Source organism: Gymnoscopelus microlampas, assembly GCF_963454915.1.
Source record: "Gymnoscopelus microlampas genome assembly, chromosome: 6".
Lineage (NCBI taxonomy): Eukaryota > Metazoa > Chordata > Actinopteri > Myctophiformes > Myctophidae > Gymnoscopelus > Gymnoscopelus microlampas.
In genome coordinates, this window is record NC_139943.1 from 25,253,957 (window position 1) to 25,274,664 (window position 20,708).

Consider the following 20,708-nt stretch of genomic DNA (forward strand, 5'->3'; position numbering starts at 1 on the left):
TCTTGTCTTTTTATTCTACGTTATATTCTCTTGACTCCCTGGAGGTACCCTCCTTCCATAAGTGGGAGAAGTATTTTAATAATGAATACATCAAGGACGACTGGCAAGAGGCCATAGACTGGGTTAAAAATATTTTCAACTGTAACAGACCAAGAGAAACACAATATAACAGTCTTCACAGACTGCATATTACACCTCTGATATTAAACAAAATGGACCGCTCAATACCTCCTTTGTGTTCTAAATGTCAAACAGATCTTGGAAGTTACTATCACTATTTTTGGGAATGCAAGTGGCTATCCAGATTTTGGGTGGCACGTGAGTAAAGCGATATCTTTAAGGGTTAAAATAAAGAAGGATCTGGGAGCTTTAATCTTGGGTCTCCCTTCAAAAGACATTCATTTGACATCTTCAAATTACTTGATAAACTCCTACTATTAGCCCTAAAATGTATTAAGATAAATTAGACTAAGGATAAGCCCCCTACCGTAAAACTCTGGCATAGAGAGATTTTTGGTGTGCTCCCCTACGAGAGATGCAGTGTACAGAGGCAACAAAACTTCCTTTCTGAAGTTGTGGGCCCCACTGATAGATTATTTCCCCACTGAAATCTCTCAGATCCTTCTAAAAGGTCAATGCCCTGTGGGCTAGAACCCTCCCCTTCAATAGACTTTGAAAAAGCTGGGAAATGTGAATATGACTTCTCATGTTGTTGTGTTTGGGTGCCAAGTCTGCAGGTGATTCGTCTTTATTATGTGCTATATGGAGTGTTGTGGCATGTGTTTGTTATTGTTATTTTTATACTGAACTACTGATGGTGTTGATTACCTACACGTTTAGCTGTGTTGCTCATTCCACAATTACAATGTATCCCTTGTTGTAAAGGGGACTAATTAACGATAAATAAATTATATAAAATACAAAACCAATGGGCATTATTGAAGGGGGAAAATAATCGTCTTAAGTGAAGTTTCCCAACTTTTTGTGGACAGTTTTATTTTTTATTCAGGATATGTTTTAATGCAACTTCAGTTAATCTCTGATGGGAGACTATACAGTTTTACTTTGTGTATTCTGATTACTTCCCTGAAAATGTAATAAATAATCTATACCTGTGTAATGTGTATAACTTAAAAGGAGAGTTAGATGGGATGAGAAAAGATGGGAGTGACACGAGGGTGCAGGGAAGTGGTTAACAGAGAGTATGAGACACAGCATAATACAGTAGGGGTACAGTAATGAAGGTGGGAAATGAGAAATGATATGAGCATACTGAAGAGGATGCAAAAACGAAATGGAGACAGAGAGGGATACAGCACATCTGTCCCAAATGTTCTGTTCTATTCTCGTCAGTGCTATAGCTGCTTGGATGAGTAGGAGAGGGGGGGGGGGACTGAGGGAGAGACAGAGGAGATTGATTCTTAGAGCTCAAGGTTGTGATGTTGGGGTGGTGTGTGTATGTGTGTGTTGTGTGGGGTCATTGTTGTGGGCCTGGGCTGAGCCTGGTGGCCACTGATTGACAACTTTGTGTAGACGGACAGAGTAAGGCTAGATGGATGTGCCTCTCAACCAATCATTAATCAGAATGGCCTATACAGGGCCATGACGAGTCCCATTTGCGTCAGTCACAGAGAGTACAAGAACAGAGAGGCAACAAGGAAAGTAAGAGAGACTGAAAATTCTCCTCAAATCAATTTCCTCACCTCTCTTCCTTCCTTCATAAACTGTACACAGGACACTATGTTTTTATTCCTCACTGCATTTAGCCACATTAACCCTGGCATCCCCATTTTGGGCAAGTCTTTATAGTAGGAAATCTTGCCACGTTACACCGTCGTAAGTCTAAGTATTGCATAGGTCTTAAAGGGCAAGACCACTTTGGTAGAGGTTTGGGTTGTGTAGTTACCTTGCCATGATGTAACTCAAAAGGTGGACAAGAAATAAAAAATAATTGCGCCATTGATTAGAAATTGATAATTCAAAATATGCTCCTCATTGACTTACATTGTACGGTAAAACAGCTCTCAAAGTCACTCTTTTAGCACATAAATGAACGCAATTCAGACAATATAGAACATCACCAAATCCAGTACTGTTTTTTTTTTTTTATAAAAATGTCAACTTTTGCCATTTTTAATAAGTAGAAAACCCGGAGTTGGAGTTTATCAAGTCATTTGAAGATGTCAAATTATTGTCTTTTGAAGGGAGACCCAAGATTAAAGCTCCCAGATCCTTCTTTATTTTAACCCTTAAAGATATCGCTTTACTCACGTGCCGGACTGGATCGGCGGATCCGGATCCAGATCTTCAAATAGTGAAATCAACAGGAAGTTGACATTTTTATAAAAAAAAAAAAACAGTACTGGGTTTGTTTTGCTGGGGTTGTTTTGGGGTTGTTGTTGCTATGTACAGTATGTAGCAAAATACATTTTTGTAATTGTTCAATAAATATTTGAAGTTTTCTGAAAACTTAGGTCAGGATTTAAAGGGCGTTTTTAGGCCTCAGGTCATGGGTTAATTCTCTCCAGTAGTGCCTTGTAATATGTCCAGTGTGGTATGCCAATGCAGTGTGAACCTTTTGGGTCAATATTTAGAAGTGACTTCTGATTGATTTCATGAGGATATAATAAATAATAATAGAAATAATTAATGTTCATGCAATTCATTCAAAAAAAATCCCCCAAAAAAATATGATTGGTGAAAGCCAAACAGTATAATCCAGTTTATTGGATACCAATCATATTTTTAGAATGACATTTTTTTTAGGCTGTGAAGAATAAACATATGGGAATGTGAAATTGTGAATAAGATGTGTATTGTGAAAATGTGGGTTTATTGTTATTTTGAGAACATGTAATTATATGGTTTTGTTACAGTAACTGAAACTCTTTAAAACAAAGAGGGAAAAGTAAATATTGCAATACCCTGCATTATTGTTAATAAAACAGATGCACAAGGAAGAGAGAAAGACCAACAGCAAAACTGACTCGTTCTATGTTTTTTCCCTGTTTGTTCAGGTGAACCTGCAGATCAGGATTTAAAAATATAATCTGTTTACTAAGCCACGTGTAACACAAGCTTGGAGATCTGTAAAGTATCACTTTAACAAATGGGAGCAATTAAGTCTCAAGTCATTTAAATAATATTTACAGAAACTAATGGTTACTGGATATCATTTCCTGGCTGCTGATGCACAAAATGAAATGGCACATCATTCACCCAACCTCACTCACTTATCCCCCTTCTCTCTGACCCCCTCAATTATCTTTCCTTCTCTCTCTTACCACACTCCCTCTTTCTTTCTTTCTTCATCAGTATCTTCCCAGTGTAAGAGGATCTATCCCTGAGAGAAAGAGAGACCACTTAGTGTTGACTCCTGACCAGACTGTCACAGTGATGCCAAGTGGGCAACAAGGACCTCTTAATGTGGCACGATGGCATGTCGCCCACTGGAAACCACAGATGGAACAGAATGTGATTGTCAATGCTGAACTGTAAGCCCCTTGATGTTTGAGTATGTAAATAGAAACAAATTTAGTTAAATGTTCTTTACCAACAAACCAAAGAGTGGATTTCCATTTTTCTAATCAAAAGAGGGGTTGCTAGGGGTATAAATTACATATTGTGCAGTTATTTTGTTCCATTTCTACAACCTCTATAAATCTGCATTCTGATAGGTCAGCAAAGTATCCACATCGATTTCCGTTGTCCTTACTATACGTCCTTCTTAATCCATTTTTAAATCATTGTTACAATTAAAGCTCAGCTCTTTCTACCCTTTGGCTCATGATAAAGTGCTTTATCACTGACAAGACCCAGCCATGTCAATAGAAACTAGTAAAACCTCCCTTTATCCAGAGTCTACTTTACAGATCTCCGTCCAAAGTCAACAAGCTGAGGTCCAACAGTCGGACCTTTTCTACAAAGGAGCATAGGCATGAGTGTGAAATTAAAGTACTCGGACAGAGTTTAGCTATTAAAACAAATATGATAAACTGGATTTTAATAAGCACCGTGCACCAGCCTGTCACGGACACACTGGGTGTATAAACAAACGCAGTGACCCTGCTGAGTTGCTATAACGACAGCTCCGTGTCAACCAAACATCTCCGGCGGCATGTGATGTTCATATTCAGTGAGAGACCAAGGGATCTGACTGAATGCTGCATGGGCTGCCATTGAAGCAGCTCATTTACCATAAACCATGTTTAATCCAAACATGTCTCAGAACAACTATAAACAAAACAATGAAACTTAAGGCTAACTGTCAAAACACATCCAGTTTGCACAGCCTGATGAGCTGATTGATATTCATGAGTGGCCTGGGGTTCTATTGAAGCTCCTAGTCTGAAATGCTGAGCTCCGCTCTTGAAGGAGTCTGTTGCACTTCCCTCAAAAGGATCAGTCGCTTTCAACAAATCTACAAGCGTGGTCCATGACAACTTGTCTTCTGTTACTTTTCAATGTGGATTATAAGCTACACATGTCTTTTAAAAGAAACAAGATGCTTGTTGGCCAAAATTAAAAACTTCTATTGTTTTTTGTTTTGTTTTTATAACAGTACTTAAATGAATCAAAAAGACAGTTTATTTGAAATTAATGAAACACCTTTTTGTGTCATTTTATGTTGGAGACTTGTTTGTGTTTCCATGGTGTGTGGAGACCATTAACAGTATTTTTTATACCAGACTACTTACACATCAACAGGTACCCTCAAGAGCAGCGGTAACACTGATCCCTCGTCAGTCAGGTTCATCAGACGAGATTCCAAGAGTTGAACAATGGTCAGACCAGCACGAAACACTGCTGACAGGCCTACAGAGAGACAGATGATCTGATTTACTCACGTCTTAATGATTTTGTCATGTCCATAGAGTCCACTGTCAGAGTGATGTGTAGCTCTGATAAGGGAGGTAGTGCATGCATGTTGTTGTGCTAACATATAATATGCATCATATTTTGATCATATAATATGGATCTTCTTCAGGAACACTTTATTTTTATTTTATTACTGACGAAAATCCAGGTGATTGAATCTGCAATAATGTGTGTGTGCATGTGTGTACCATGCAGTATGATCAAATCCCAGACAGCTAGAACCGAGTCCCAGCAGGGCAGAGAGGTGAAGAGGGTAAGGAACCATGGCATCACAAAGTGAACAGATGACACTCCCACCGACTCCTAGAGAGAGAAAGAACACAAACAAATGCATTTGGAAAGATGGTCCACCTAACTTATTCCATTACAACTGGACAACATACCAAATACCTTGGACACAGCACTGCCACCTAGTGTTAGGACCAACAGACAAACCGATTTACCAATTCTGCCACGGACGTAATAAACGTATCTTTTAAAAATGTGATTTCATAACAGATCTCACTGTCCCTTCTCACTCGCAGTGACTACCTTCACTGTAACTCACCCGGATACGGAAATAACGTCAATCCAAGATTTCCGTTTCCGTCTGCTCCCTGTTTAACTCTGTCATTGAAACGGCTTTTTCTCGACGTGCCTTTTTTCGCTGTGTTGCGCCAGACGCTCCGTTTTGAAATTGTTGCCACGGGAGAAGGGAATGTCGCCGATGGAAAATGTCTTCTCTGGGCGACACACAGACCTATCCTGTGTGTTTACAAACAGTTGGACACGCGATCATAAGGTATGTACATTTTCTGTGGCGAGCTGAAAAAGTACCGTAAGTGAACCGTGTAATGCCGACGAGAAATGGCGTGTTCACATGGAGCTGCAAGAGAAGGGTGCGTACCCTGTGTGTTTACAAACAATTGGACATGCGATCATAATGAATATACATTTTTGTGAAAGTATTTTTTTTTACGAAAATTGCTGGCAGTGGGCAAACACAGCCAGAAATAAATCTGACAGTGAATGAGTTAATACTTCTGCTACTCTTTTTTCCTTGTTTTATATACTTTTATTAATAATAATCATATTAATAATTAATATTATTGATGCTGCTGCAATGTCTGAGGAAACAGAACAAGATTGTTTCTCTTATGTACCCGTACAAAAGATGAAACAAAGAACCTTGAACCTTGCTTTGAAAATAGACTAGGCAATTTTTCGCACATATCCGGCAGGTTTGGTTACAGCTAAATAAATAAATGTTTCCAGCATGCCTAGAGAAGCATTTACACCGTGCCGCTGAACAGCTCTATTACAAATAGCTTATCATTAGGGAAAATGCTAACCCCTGATCTTCACAAATAGGCTTTTTCGGCATGGGTGGAAAATTAAGCAGCATGCACCCCAGTGCCTGCAATAAGCTCCTGTGTGTGTGTGTATTTTGGATCTAAAAGGGCAGCTTTTCTCACAGAACTGCTGAGTCGACGTGAAGTACCACAATCCCTTCAAAGACACTCAAGCATCACAATTGCAAGAGATGAGTTTGTGTGCGTACACATGCGTGTGTGTAGGGTTTAGTGTGCAGAGAGCTGTGGCTGGCTGAGGAGAAAGGATGATATTGTGTGTGTGTGTGTGTGTGTGTGTGTGTGTGTGTGTGTGTGTGTGTGTGTGTGTGTGTGTGTGTGTGTGTGTGTGTGTGTGTGTGTGTGTGTGTGTGTGTGTGTGTGTGTGTGTGTGTGTGTGTGTGTGTGTGTGTGTGTGTGAGAGACTGAATGACAGCAGAATGGGGCCTAGCTGGTGATGGATGCTCTACTGTGGCCTCTCATGGGCAGATCAACTTCTCATCACTTGGCCATAACTGGCCTGACACACACACACATACACACACATCATCATCCTGGACTCTACGGGTCACTTTTAAATCTGACACAATCCTAATAATTCCACACAAAAGAAAATCTACCAAATAGTTTTTTTGCATGAATATGAAAGGATTCAGGCTTTTTGTTTTCTTTCTAAATCCAGCCTGTGAGCATAATTTCTGAAACAGTGTGAATGTCAAAGAATTCAAGTTTCATAGAGACAAAACTGATAGGACACATTTTGAAAAGTTGAACAAACCATTTGAATAAAGTTTGCAAGACATTTTGAGCACCTACTCCCAGTTCTATCCCGGCACCTCCTTTTTCAGAAAACTTTTAAGAAAACTTAGGTCAGGATTTAGAAGCCATTTTTAGAATCGGCCTCAGGTCTAAATGGGATAGGTAAACATTCTAAAAATAGTAGATCTACAGGCTCCCGAAGCGTTGTGACACGTTGTGAGCTAGATTGACTATTTTGGGCAGAGAGATTTTGTGTAGAGGGAAAATGTATGGGGCCAAGGATTTACCCCTGGGGGACCCTGGTCAACAGAGAAAATATGTTAAGTGTTTGAGTAATGACACCATGGTACTACTTACCATGTGCTGAGAGAGCTCTGGCTTCCGGTGTCTCAAGAACTGATCAAACACCTGATGCTGGACCCTGAATGGATAAGAAAGAATACAGAATAGCCCTCTTGGAGTTAGGGATGGGCAATATACCAATATTATATTGATGGCATGATATGAGACTAGATATCATCTGGGATTTTGCACATCATAATATTGCATACATAAGTGTTGTCTTTTCCTGGTTTTAATCACTAAAGCCTTATTTTATACTTTGAAAAAAAGTTCTATAATGGCCGATCTACAAGCCACGTATTGTGAACTTTTTGATTTTGGCCATTTTTGAAAATGTTTGAAAAAAGAAAAAACTACATTATCTTCACAGTACAATATTATGGTCACAATAACGATACTTCAGGTATTTGGTCATATCACTCAGCTTTACTTGTTATGATGTGGTTGTGTCATATCACCATCTACCGACTCAGTCACTGTCAAGTCACTGTTAAAGTCATTTTGAGCTTTGGTTTTGCATAATTTATAGCTACAACTAGGGATGTCCGATATTATCGGCCTCCCGATATTATCGGCCGATATTAGCATAAAAATTGATATCGGGAAAATATCGGTATCGGTTTTTGCTTTATAAATAAGTTACAGGAGTTCTTACTGTATATGGTGTGTGTGATATGAAATTTGAGCTTACCCTAATCACAATAATCCCCGCATATATCGGTATCGGTTGATATCGGTATCGGTAATTAAGAGTTGGACAATATCGGTATATCGGTTATCGGTAAAAAAGCCAATATCGGACAACCCTAGCTACAACCCACTGCTTTTGTACTCAAGGAACCAACTGTCACTGTCATTGTATATAGAAAAACAACAACACACTTTTAGTACATAACCAAATGCAAACAAAGTAGATTCTGCCAATATAGATACAAGATTTGTCATGATAGACAGCACTTCATTTGAGTGAAATGAAATTGATGTATTAATGTTATATTAGCTTTGATTGAAGTTCTCTTGCAAAACAATCAATATCAATATAATACAAGCAATGCTGATGATGCCAGAGTAGAAAAAGGCTGGAAAATTACGTGTCAGGAGTAGGACTTATGTTCATTATCTGCTTTGCTTGCATACACTGTACTAAAGGTGCAATTTTTAGACCCGTCTCATCATACAGTGAGAATGAAAGGAGCACAGTAGCAGATAAAGTTAACAAACAATATTTGGTCTCCCATATAACATGGCCACATAACTATAACCCAAGGCTCTACCAAAGTTCAACATCACTTTAACTTTCAACAATTAGGACACTCTGTAATGTACGTTTTTAAAAAGTGTGTCTGGTAATATTAATATCATTGTATATTGGGCTGAGTTCTAGTCCAAAGTGCATTCTTACTTTGTGAGTTTGAGGTCAAATAGTTGTGCCAGATATTTGGGTTTGTCCAACAAGGCCACCAGAGCCCAGAAGGCCTCCTCTTCTCCCAACTGCATCAGCAGCACTGCAGCTATGTATGACATCCCTGCAACACACACATGATCAAAAAAGATAATTAAACATTTGCTACCTGCACTCCCAGGAAAACACTATGTAATGACAAGGAAGGTATTCTTTGACACAACCATCCAGTTGTTTTCAGGGGCAGCTAAGTGTAAGCCACATTTCCAGCTAGGAAAGTTGACAAGGAATAGTTGTGAAAATGCCAATGTAAAAGATCTGGGTTTGGGATGATACTTGGTCAGGGTTAGTGCTGTTGTGATTACATATATTAAAGGCCCTATGCTGCCCCCAAGTGGTCAACCTTTGTTCAGTACCTTTAATGTCACCTAAAAATAATATTGGTTGTGTTATACAGTACTAGACCATACCTGTGAGGGGATCTGGCAACCCGGGAGCCAGCGAACACAAAAACGCTAATAAACAGGCTTCGCTGTTAGGTGCAAATGGTAATGGTCAATGGCTGTGTGCAAATTCAGAGCAATTGCTCCAGCCACTGAAGAGAAACAGGCAGAACCAATTGTGGCCTCACCACTACACCAGGCACTACAGAGGTTTGTCAAATTATAGGAGGATGTATCTATAAGGGTTATAACTGAAATCAAAAGCATCTGAGGAGAATTGAATGCCAACACATGAAAATGAGGCTGCCTCTCCATAAATGTGGCATACATCAGTCAGCTTAAAATGTATGATAGATGTGTGATAAGATAAAATCAGTTAATACAAACCACTTTGCTACCTTGGCTATATCCAACGTCAGGGTTGTATTTGGCATAGGCGATCAAGACCCTGAATAGTTTGGCTTGACCCTCAATGGCCTCTGGGGTGTCCCCCATCAGTGAGCGGTGCGTTGGGAAGGATCGTCCTGTGGCACAGCAAAATTAGTGATATGCTATTTTTCTGGGGCCAAATTAGATTTTACACACAAACAACCCATACACAGTAAAATCTTCGTTTTAATTAACTCTGGGAGTGTAAAAATGTAATCAAATTCCATTTGGTTACATTTGTACACTCTCAGAGGTACAAACTGCTCTCTGTAAAACTCACGTAGGTCCAGGGCAATCTGACGGAAGAGTGTGACATCATCTCTGGAGTAGGCAGGGTCAGAGTAGCTGGATGACTGCTGATTAGTCAAACCTAGGTCATTCTGTGTGTCACTCAGGGTCGTTATGGCAGAGAGGATTCCATACTCACTGACTCCCAAATCCACCAGAGGCCCCCGCACCTCCGAGAGACATTTCTGCCAGAGAACACAACATACACTCCTTTGTAGTAAGACAAACAAATTAAACGATTTAACTGTAGTAGTGTCACTGCCTTGGACAGTCAGTCACATAATACTAAAGAAAAACTCCTGTGGAGGTGTCCAGGTTGCTAATTATGCCACATTCATAGTCACAGAGAAAAGCTAAGAAGAAAAAAAACGTAATTCTTGAGAAATAAAGAAATAATGATCAATCTAAAATGTAGTATGGCAACAAACACCCAGATGTGATCTGTAAATGGATGCTTTTTGTGCACCTTGCTTACCGTTTAGACTGATTACTGTCTAAACACGTAGGATGTATGTTAAATGTCAAGTGTAAAAAGCATGATAGTGTATAACAGTGGCGTACCCACTGTAGAGGCAGGGCAGGCGGTCGCCTGCCCAACTAAGATCTCGCCTTCCCTAGAAAACCCAAATATGTGTCATTGCGTGCTTAACGTCCTCAAAGTCACGCATCCAACAAGCTTTGAACTGACTGAGCAGATTGGACCTTCCGTTCCAGAGATAATGGCCAAAACATCTTGAAAACAGACACTTTTGCCGGTTTTCGATTGAGTTGAAATTTATTTTTGGGGGGTAATAGCAGGGGTGCAAAAAAAAAAAAATGTAATTCCTGGGGATGCCACTTGTGTATAATATTCACAACATACACATCAGAACAAATATTGCTTTTGTTATACAGTGCATTCAAAATTTCCAGTACAGTTCTGTCTGTTTACCTGGTAGTTGAAGTCACTTGTGTCTCTCATATTATCAACGTTGAGTAGACACTTCCATACTCTGCCTCGCAAGGTTGGAGGAATGCCCATTCTTATAAATCGCTCTATCTGGAAACAAGACACATCAAGAAGAAAATGAGTAAAAATGGACAAAATAAACATTATATAGTATAAATCACACTACCACTGAGCCACGTAACCACAAAAACTGAATTACTTAGAAAAGTCGGTCTACAAGCTCTCAATACACCGTAGCATGATGAGATGTTGGATTGCAGATCTGCAAGTTGTATTTTTTTCTATTTTCACCTATGCTGACATGCCAACAAATGGGATGTCATGGTTAAAGTGGTTAGTATAAAGATTTCAGCCTATATAGAATTCAACCAATTATGTTGTGATGTATGGAACATAAACACAATAGAATGAAACAGTATCAAAGAGTTTAAAACCACAACCTGACTTCTGCAGATGAAGCTGGCTCCATTCCAGTAGCTGAGCAGCTCACAAAGCTCCTTCACTCTTGCTGAACTCATCTGGGGGTAACTGGCAGAGAAGAGAAGAGACAACACAACACATCAGACTTGCTACATCACAGAGAAACATGGACATTACTCAGCTATGCAGTGACTGGCCATAGTGATTGGTGGTCAGTAGGGTTGCCAACCATCCCTTGAAATAAGGAATCGTCTCTTATTTGGAAACTAAAAGACATGTCCCTTATTGAACTGATAAGGGACACACATTATTCCTTATCTTTGGGAATCAATCAAACAATGACACATCTAACAAGTTAAAACAGCTCGTAAAGGTTGTTTATATAATATACAAAAACTGTGCACTTTTCTGGGCATCCCTTATTTTTCTGGGAAATAATTAATTTCAGGTATTTGGCAACCCTACTGCCTGGTCAGTGATATACTTTATTGTTCCCCATGAATTATTTCTGAATGAACTTGAACTAATACAACAGACTGAGGAAAAACGTGCCTATCTAGTACTCACCAACCAGGCAATATAATTACCAGTGCTGATGACTAGGCATATAATATCAATTGAGCTTATCATTTTGGTTTAAATGTAGGTCTATAAGGCTTTCAAATGGAAGCCTAGCCCTAGGCCAGTGGTTCTCAACCTTTTCGAGTCTTGACGCCCCAAAAGGATCATATTTGAACTGGGGAGTCGTGGGGACCCCACAGCCTGATAAGTACTTGGAATTGTAGGAGTTGAGGCATTACATTTAGTTTGACTCGGTTGCACAAATAATTATAGTGAAAACGCCTCGCAAGGCGTCACTTCACAGTCATCTGGGGACCCCCCCAAAAATCATGTGGGGGGTCCCGACTTACAGGTTGAGAACCACTGCCCTAGGCTGCTACATGATGAGCTAGACTGGCAGGCTATACGTTAGAGAGGAGAGGATGACGAATAACTGACTAATCCATACGTTATGAAGATGACTAAAAGGATGATGATGATGATGATGATGATGATGATGGTACACTGGTACCCCTGACGGCTGACTCTCAGTCTCATGCTAAAAAAAATGCATCTTTTTAAACTATATTGGCCTATAAGTTATAACGCAGAAAGGGGCTTTAAAGGCACACTGTGTTTGTAACAGTATGGTCAGTAGTTAGCCCTGAAACATCATGTGAACCATGGCTAGGTCAGTAGTCAGACAATGGTGCCTTAATTATACTTTTAATTAAAAAAAAGCCATGCTGTTTGTTTTAATTATAAAACACAGTTTTGACACATGACGCCCAAGCAAAGATGTCAAATGTCGCACCTGTAATCATGACACCGGTGATGAAGTTTTGTCTCCTTTCTTCCAGTCAGAGCAAAGCCGAATTCGTCAAAGCGAAGATTCTCACTTCGTCTTTTTGAACTTCTCCTACTGGAACTGCCACTGCGTGCACTGCTCCGTCTCCTCATTGTCAACAGATATTAATACAAGAACAAGTTAACAACTGTGTGTGGCTAGTGGCTACTTGTCAGTTACTTTGTTTGTTCGTCGTTGACTAGCAGTGTGTGCAGTGTTGCTACTTTGTTGCGATATTCAAACATACCGCGCCCCTTTCTGTAGCGTCATTGTCAACTGAAAGTAGGTGGAGTTTGACTGGTCGTTGGTCATCGGCCATCAGTGGTCATAGTCCGGAGTGATTGTCGCGCTGTGATTGGCTAGTTGGCTGTCAGGCTTGTAATGAGTAATCGAGATGAATCCTACGGGATGAATGGGAGAACAGCAGCAGTCAGCAGGACCCTGTAGTATGTGGGACAAGAAGACCGTTGGCGTTTACTGTAAAGTATAGTCAGTGGTGGAAAGTAACTACATACACAACTACATTTACTCAAGTACCTGTACTTAAGTATAATTTTGAGGTAGGCTACTTTTACTTTACAGGAGTATTTCCTATTTCTTTGTACTTCTACTCCACTATCTCAGAGGCAATTATTGTACCTTTAACTCCACTACAATGATTAGAACACTTTATTCACTTGGATTTTGGACTTTGGATTATTATTACAAAACATACATTAACCAATAACCACCTCATCCCTATATTTCAGCCATGAAAATAGCCGATCTACAAGCTTTTATACATTTTATTAATTTGAAAACGTGTGAAATTGGACACTGAGTACTTTCTACTTGGGTAATTTAAGTATAATTATATATAATTATATTGAATACTTTTGTACTTTTACTCAAGTACATTTTGAATTCCAGACGTTTACTTGTAACAGAGTATTTCTACATTGCAGTATTGACACTTTTACTTAAGTAAAAAATGTTAGTACTTTTTCCACCACTGAGTATAGTAGTAGTTGTAGTGGTGGTACTGTAATTATAGTACTTACTTGACTATGACAGGGTGATGAGATCACTTCACTTTCCCCAGTGGGATAGCCAGAAAGCATGAATCTTTCAGTATGACATTTTCTGAGAAAAGCACAGGAAATGCCCAAATCTGATCATGATAGTAGTAGTAGTAGCCTAGTGGTAGTGGATTGGGTAGCCTAAATCACAAAGCCAAACCCTTGGGTTTTTCAGTGACAGTCTGTTCAAGTTCACAATATTTCAACGGTTTCAACCTCGTTTGCTTTTATTAACAACATTAACCTGAAAAACGTTACATACAAATAAAATATAATAATTGGAAAGCAACGGGTTTGTTATTCTTTGGAAATTTGAAAAACAGCATTTCTGAAAATGTCTCCAGTATGCTGGTGACATCTAGTGGACATTTGGAGCATAACATTTCAACACACACATCTAGGACATTTCAATGCACTTTATTGTGGCGTTACATTGCATTTTGGATATATGTGTGTCTTTGTTCGGGTGTGATTATTTCCTTCTATCATAATCATAACAGCCATAAAGGCAGTAACTATAGTACCACCAATGGACCACATAATATTTGACAATAGATTATTTAACAGTATTTTTCTTTTGTCAAAGTAATTTACAGAATATTGCATAATTTCCAATTAACGTAAAACACAGAGAGTTGTATTTAACCAGATGCAGCAGTGACTGGGTCCTTGGTACGGGTTTCCAGTTTGTATATGGTCTGGTATCCATCATCCCAGGCATACAGCTGCTTGTCTTTGGGGTGGAAGTGAAGGCTGCTGTGGGTGGTGTAGCGCTTGGGGAAGAACAGCACAGTGCTCTCTTCACTGGAGGCAGATAGATTTATTATATTAAAAGAAAAAAGAAAAGAAAAAGAAAGAAAGAAAGAAGGAAAAAAGAAAGAAAGAGAATTGTGAGATGGTTTTGTCACAGGGAAATTATATAAAAAAGTGTGAATTTAAAATCATTGTATGATTGTGTTGCTCTACAAAAACAAATCAGTGATTCTCAACCTTTTTGATGTCAACTAGTTAGATATGCATGCCAACGACCCCCATTGATACAATTTATTTGCTTACTTACTTATTTACTTACTTATTAATCTCTAGAACTCCAGTCTACGACACCTCATTGTTAGTTTAACACTGAGAGTGTACAAATTGAACCATAAGGGTCCATTTCATTCCATTTCTACGCTCTCGTAGTGTCTCGTAGTGTCTCGTAGTGTCTCGTAAGTTATTTTCATTGGGCAACACGGTCATGTAATGTGACAAAGCTATAAGCCCACCTGTGTATGGAGTCATGGATGTCATATAGACACTGCACAGTGGAGCGTCCTCCATAGTGAGAGTTGTAGACCACGTAGAGGGTCCCACACATCAGGAAGGCTCCTTCAGCGTCACGGCTCCTGCACAGCGTGTCCCAGGTATACTCCACTGCCAAGCTGTCTGAGGACAGTAGGACAGACAAAGGACCGTGGTTGCTATAGTTTTGATCACATTTTTTTGTGTATGTTTTCAATTTCAGTTTAGGTTTAATTCGTTTTTTAACCTGGGGTTTCTCGTTTAGTTTAGTTTTGATTAGTTGCCAGTGTTCGTTTATTGTAATATGGGGTAGTCTGAAGGGAGATTCAAGTGCCTCATAAAAATTGTGAAAGTACAAGCTACAATGCAATCTACAACACTTGTAGATCGGCTATTTTCAATACATTTTAAGAAAAACATATCTTTTCTGTAAAGCCTCTTTTTGTTTTTATTTCAGTTAACAAAAAATATTTTGTTAGTTTTAGTTAACTAAAAAACTGAATTAAAAAAGGACTGATTATGTGGCAGGCTCCCGTTTATCTTTCAGTCAATATGTATATACAGTAAAATCCTCTGTGTTAATTTAAAGCTGCAATCCGCAATTTATGTCCTTAAAGGGACTCAAACCCATGTCTCCCACGCGGGGGACAAAAGCTCTTACTGAGCTTTATGCTTCAGGCAAAACATTGTATTCACTAAAAAGTTTGGGATTGCAGCTTTAACTTTGAGAGTGTACATCAAATAAGTAATCAATAAGTAATCAAATAAGTAATAAATGGATACATATGGATACATTAAGGATTAGACCCCCCCCCACCCCCCTTCTCTCTCTCTCTCTTTGGGATTACACCTGCCTCTTTACACTTTCTCTACTGTACCTTTATCCAGTTTAGTGATGACCAGGTTCCCCCCATATTCAGCATCAGCATGGATGACCCAGAGGCCCAGTTCATCTACAGCCAGGTCCAGGTAGGTGTTGGGGTTGAGGCTGTAGGATGGTAAACGCCCAGCCCCTGGAATCAGCATGGAGTCCGTCACTGTACCATTTGAGAGATGCACCTGTATGTGATGGGAAAGAATGGTATATTATGCAGCACTATCACAGATAATATATACATATGTATTGTTATGTTTTAATGTGCCCACGCCACTGCCCATATGACATTGATAGGATAGACAAATGTATGTTCTGCAAGTTCAAATGCATAACCCCACCAACCTTAAGTATCTGGTTAGGAGTGTCTGCCTTGTGATAGTAGAGGAACCCATTGTAGACAATGTGACCAGTTCCCTGCCAATAGAAGGGCAGCTGAAACACCTTGGCTGGCTGAGACCCCTGTGTGAAGCTTTTCACAGAGACATACTCCAGCAGGGTGTTGTTTCTAAACCCACTGAGAAAGTAGACCTGCAAGAAAATAGATGATTCAATCTGGAATTATTTCACCGTCATTCCGACTGATATGGGCATATGGAGATCTCTGAGGCAACGGCTGTCAACGCATTCGTGTCCACGCATGCGCTGTGTAAGTGGGAAAATGTGACGCATATCGCGCAGGAGCACTAATAAGTAGTGCGCAATAAAGTAGTTATATAGGGCTATTATTGCGCAATAATGTACAAATACACAGTGTACGGTACATCTGAAAGTTGCAAGCATGAAATATAGTGTAGGCTAGTGGATTTCCCATGGCATGCATTATTATTTGTGCATAGTGTGGAAGCAATTGCACTGCTGGTGTGGTAGAAGAAGGCGAATGGATAAACAGCGAACAGATAAACAGGAAGTCCACCCACTAAGCGATTTTAATATAGGATGCCCAGCCTTTAATTGCCTTTGAGAGAGGATAATAAAAATAGACAGACAAGGTTTTAAGTCGTATCAGCTCTAGGGTTGATGATAACTGTAGAACCCTGTTCCACCACACGCTGAACTATCACCGTGAGCAACACAACATGTCAAACATGAATGGAAATCAGCCCTCCCTGCACGGCTTCCCACTCGCGGACACAGCCAATTGTGTTTGTTTGAGCACCGGTCCAAGCCGGACACACCGCAGTTGATTGGAACCGCTAGTCTCCATGGTGGTGGGCAGGAACTTTACCCCTGCACCCAGTGGTGAGCTGTGGATTTTTGAACTAAGGGTACTGTATTTGATGACGTCACGCGCGCGCACATAGCCACTCAGCTCAGTGCTAGTTGAAATACTGTATTCAACATGTGATTATTAATGTAATCATATGTATTATTATTATTTTGTTGTATTGTTGCATTGTTAATTTGTTGTTTTTATTTTTGTTTCAAATTAATTATTTTATTTTCCTTTTAATTTTATATAAAAGCCCTTTACATAGACTCACCCACACATAAGTAGGCCTACTTAAAATAATCAGACAACTTGTCTTTGTCTTGTCTCAGAGAACTGGGTCCTCTGCTAAGCGATCCCCTTCACACCTTGCCGTGCAGAGACTGTTGTCTGTCATTGTTAGAGGAATGTAACACATTCAATTCAAGTCCGTGTCTTTTCTCGAGTAGCCTAATGTTATGCAAAGCAGCCAGGTAGACGCTATTGAGAACGGCTCGCCACTGACGGCGCGAACCTTGAGAGGCTATTGTTTTTAAACTTTAAGGCGTTAAAGACCGCCGCTGACGGTGCGTGCATGCGCGCCCCCAGCTCCCACAGTGTCAGAACTAAGGGTACGCCGTACCCCCCCGTACCCCCTACAGCTCAACCCTGCCTGCACCAGATGCCATTCTATTTGTATTGTAGAAAAGAGTTGTAAGGTGGTATTAGAAAAGAGAACCTTAGCTGATCCTTTCGAGGGGTCCCTGAACCAGGAACCACTGGAGTCTCCGGCCTTCTTTACAATCTTCAGAGACTTGACTGCACTCAGCGCTGTGCTACAGTCTGTAGATTGAAGAGTGGAGAAGTGAATGGGTTATTATAGAGGTTCTGCATGATGTAAAAGAGATTGAATATCACTCTGTCCCTTGTCTCCCTTGTCTATTTCATTCATCTCTTTTTCTTTGGCCCGACAGTTCTTTATCTGTCTTTCTTCCTTTTTCTCATATTCTGTCACTCCAACTGACACCATGCATCACCAACTCTAGCGTCATCAGTAGTAGTATCACACACATACACACACACACACACACACACACACACACACGCACGCGCACGCGCACACACACACACACGCACGCAAGCGCGCTCGCATTGTATACTATGCATTCATACATTGCATAGTATACACGCACCGTTCTCCAGTTTGATCTTGGCTTTCTTCTTCAGCTGGTCTACTTGTGCATCGTTCACCTGTTGTTCCAGTAGGGTTTCCTCTATCTCAATGTTAGACTGAGTAGGGATCTTATTTTCTAGGTACTCCAACTCTCTCTCCACCCGGTCTACACGCGTGGACACACTGTCCATCTGCACCTTCACCTCTGATCTATACCAATAGGGAGACACACAGACAGCAAAATGTATTATATTTATCTGTCATTATCCAGTGCAACTGCTTATGACTGGTGCAATGTCATACATTTAATTCATGAATTAATTATTTCTTTCAGTCCTCCATTTATTTTATTTATTTATTCAACCTAAAGGTACCTCAGAACATTGACAGTGGACAGTTGACCCCTGACCTCAGAGGAGATGTCATACATCCTCTGAGTGACTGACGCTGTCTTCTGCTCACACTGAATCAGGCGTTCCTGGTGATAACATAACAATTAAAAAAGGTAACCCTCTTGCTGTTACACTAATGCTGAAGAACAGTTCTGTACATAAAGACACCAAGTGATATCATTGCAATTAAATAAACAGGTTCAGTAACAATACACATGATGTCAACTATATAAAGTATCAAGGAATCAATGTTTTTGTTTGTTGGTTTTCCATTTATTCTCAATCCACAATATTGTATGGATGTTCTAACACTCATACAACAAATAGGACATAATAAAGAACACAATAGCGAGCCATCTTTGTTGATTTCATTCACCTGGTTCACTGTGAGTGTTAACAATGTCACAAACAGTGTACTGTATCCTCAAAATAGATTACTTGACATACTCAACAGTAATACACTGTAGTGTATAGAGTGTATAGGAATGGCCACGTACCTCCATCTGTGCTAGTCTTCTCTCGAAGTATTGCATCATGAAGGCATCCTGTGTGGATCCCTGACTCCATACTGAAACCAGGACCAGGGCCAAAGTTAAGAGAGCGGGGATCACCCTGCCGAACATCATTAGTACGAAAGTAGATGACACAGTACTGCCACAGTACCACTGGCCCTGCTGCAGCTGCTGCTTACAACTACGACTGTGTCTAAGACGTCAACCTGGCACTACTAATAGCTAATCAGGCCTTTTCCTGTCTATAAAAAAACAAAACAAAAAACTTTCCGATGATGCTGTTTAAGACTGTTTCCACAGAAATGGAATCCACACAAAAATCTAGCCAACAGAACTACAGTACTGTGTGACTTGCATGGATCAGACTTTGCAAAGGCTCAGCTGTCTGGGAAAGCATGTCTTTCTCCTCTTGAATTCTGCAAATGTGAGGTCGCAGCGACCCAGACACTGCCCCACCTCTAGTACCAGAACTTTCTACTGCTTTGTTGTTCTAAACATGTTCTGTTCCAATAGGTCTACTCTGGATTCAGCTGAACCCCCTCAAGTACCTCCCAGTCTCTCAGCTAGTCTGTCTCTCTCTTTCTTTTTCCCATGTGTTAATGTGCATGAGAAATGAGAGATGAAAAGAGATAAGAGCGAAGGAATAGAGGAGAGAGAGAGAGAGAGAGAGAGAGAGAGAGAGAGAGAGAGAGAGAGAGAGAGAGAGAGAAAGAGAAAGAGAGAGAGAGAGAGAGAGAGAGAGAGATAGAGAAAGAGAAAGAGAGAGAGAGAGAGAGAGAGAGAGAGAGAGAGAGAGGGAGAGAGGGAGGGAGAGAGAGAGAAGTTTATAAACAACAAAGAAACTTCAGAGACCCTGTGGCTCCAAACCTAGTGCATTTCATTCTAATACTCTCCAGATGGTACACTGACACGTCTTCAGTTCTTCAGAGACAGGCCAGCAGCTGTACAATAAAAGGCATTGAGTTACTGTAGCTGTTAGGCAGTAGAACCTAGAACACTTACATCAGAGACACCTTCACTGTCAAACTAATAGCATTTTAGGTATACAACTCTCTCCCCTCTTCTAGCATGCAAAAGGACAAAGCATATAGTAGGCCAAGGAGGACCCCTAGCTGAGAGAAAGATGAAGCAAGGACCCGCACTGCAGATTAAACAAACAAAAAACAAACCAGCAACAACAACAACAACAACAACAACAACAACAACAACAACAACAACAACAACAACAACAACAACAACAACAACAACAACAACAACAACAACAACAGCAACAACAACAACAACACAAGATAGTGGGATTGTAGTTAAGCTTGTAGCTTAGTTTATAGCTACTGTGAGTTCTGCTCAACACAACATGACTGACATGAAGGCAAGGTCACATTTCCATGTGCTGTTTGAGTCTTAATCTTTCTGCAGCAGTAACAGTTTTCTGCCAGCAGATGGGGCCAAATTATAACAGAAATGTACTATTAAGGATCAATAAGGTTTTATTTGACACTAACTTATACAAGTACAAGTAGTGAAATGTTGTTGGGACTTGTACGCAAAAGATTGGCACATTTACCATTACCATGACATTTCCTACAATTATGTGTATGAAATT

The 20,708-nt window shown here is 40.1% G+C and overlaps 2 protein-coding genes across 2 annotated transcripts in view; both read right to left on the reverse strand.

Annotated features, from left to right (window-relative positions):
* Positions 1-12,738, reverse strand: part of LOC311046928 (uncharacterized protein) — a gene marked incomplete at its 5' end in the record, with an annotated part of 66,222 nt that extends 53,484 nt beyond the window's left edge. The window contains 9 exons of the mRNA XM_084059507.1: positions 4,698-4,815; positions 5,067-5,181; positions 7,323-7,386; positions 8,710-8,833; positions 9,551-9,676; positions 9,862-10,054; positions 10,801-10,908; positions 11,259-11,346; positions 12,593-12,738. Coding sequence (XP_083915633.1) covers positions 4,698-4,815; positions 5,067-5,181; positions 7,323-7,386; positions 8,710-8,833; positions 9,551-9,676; positions 9,862-10,054; positions 10,801-10,908; positions 11,259-11,346; positions 12,593-12,738 — 1,082 coding nt within the window. The remainder of the gene's footprint in view (positions 1-4,697; positions 4,816-5,066; positions 5,182-7,322; positions 7,387-8,709; positions 8,834-9,550; positions 9,677-9,861; positions 10,055-10,800; positions 10,909-11,258; positions 11,347-12,592) is intronic.
* Positions 12,739-13,893: 1,155 nt separating this feature from the next.
* On the reverse strand, positions 13,894-19,688 carry olfml1 (olfactomedin-like 1). The gene is made up of 8 exons (XM_084059682.1): positions 19,091-19,688; positions 18,576-18,679; positions 18,221-18,411; positions 17,767-17,870; positions 16,184-16,369; positions 15,843-16,023; positions 14,949-15,108; positions 13,894-14,487 (listed from the first exon to the last, which is right to left on the reverse strand). The coding sequence occupies exons 1-8, from the start codon at positions 19,217-19,219 to the stop codon at positions 14,325-14,327; spliced, it is 1,218 nt and encodes a 405-aa protein (XP_083915808.1). The 5' UTR covers positions 19,220-19,688; the 3' UTR covers positions 13,894-14,324.
* Between the last annotated feature and the right edge of the window lie 1,020 nt (positions 19,689-20,708).

Excerpts from the sequence above, each read along its gene's own strand:
- olfml1 (XM_084059682.1), bottom strand. The coding sequence starts at position 19,219 with ATGATGTTCGGCAGGGTGATCCCCGCTCTCTTAACTTTGGCCCTGGTC. Across the intron at positions 18,680-19,090 it reads GAAGACTAGCACAGATGGAG|GAACGCCTGATTCAGTGTGA; the intron begins GTACGTGGCCAT and ends TGTTATCACCAG. Across the intron at positions 17,871-18,220 it reads CAAGATCAAACTGGAGAACG|ACTGTAGCACAGCGCTGAGT; the intron begins GTGCGTGTATAC and ends TTCAATCTACAG.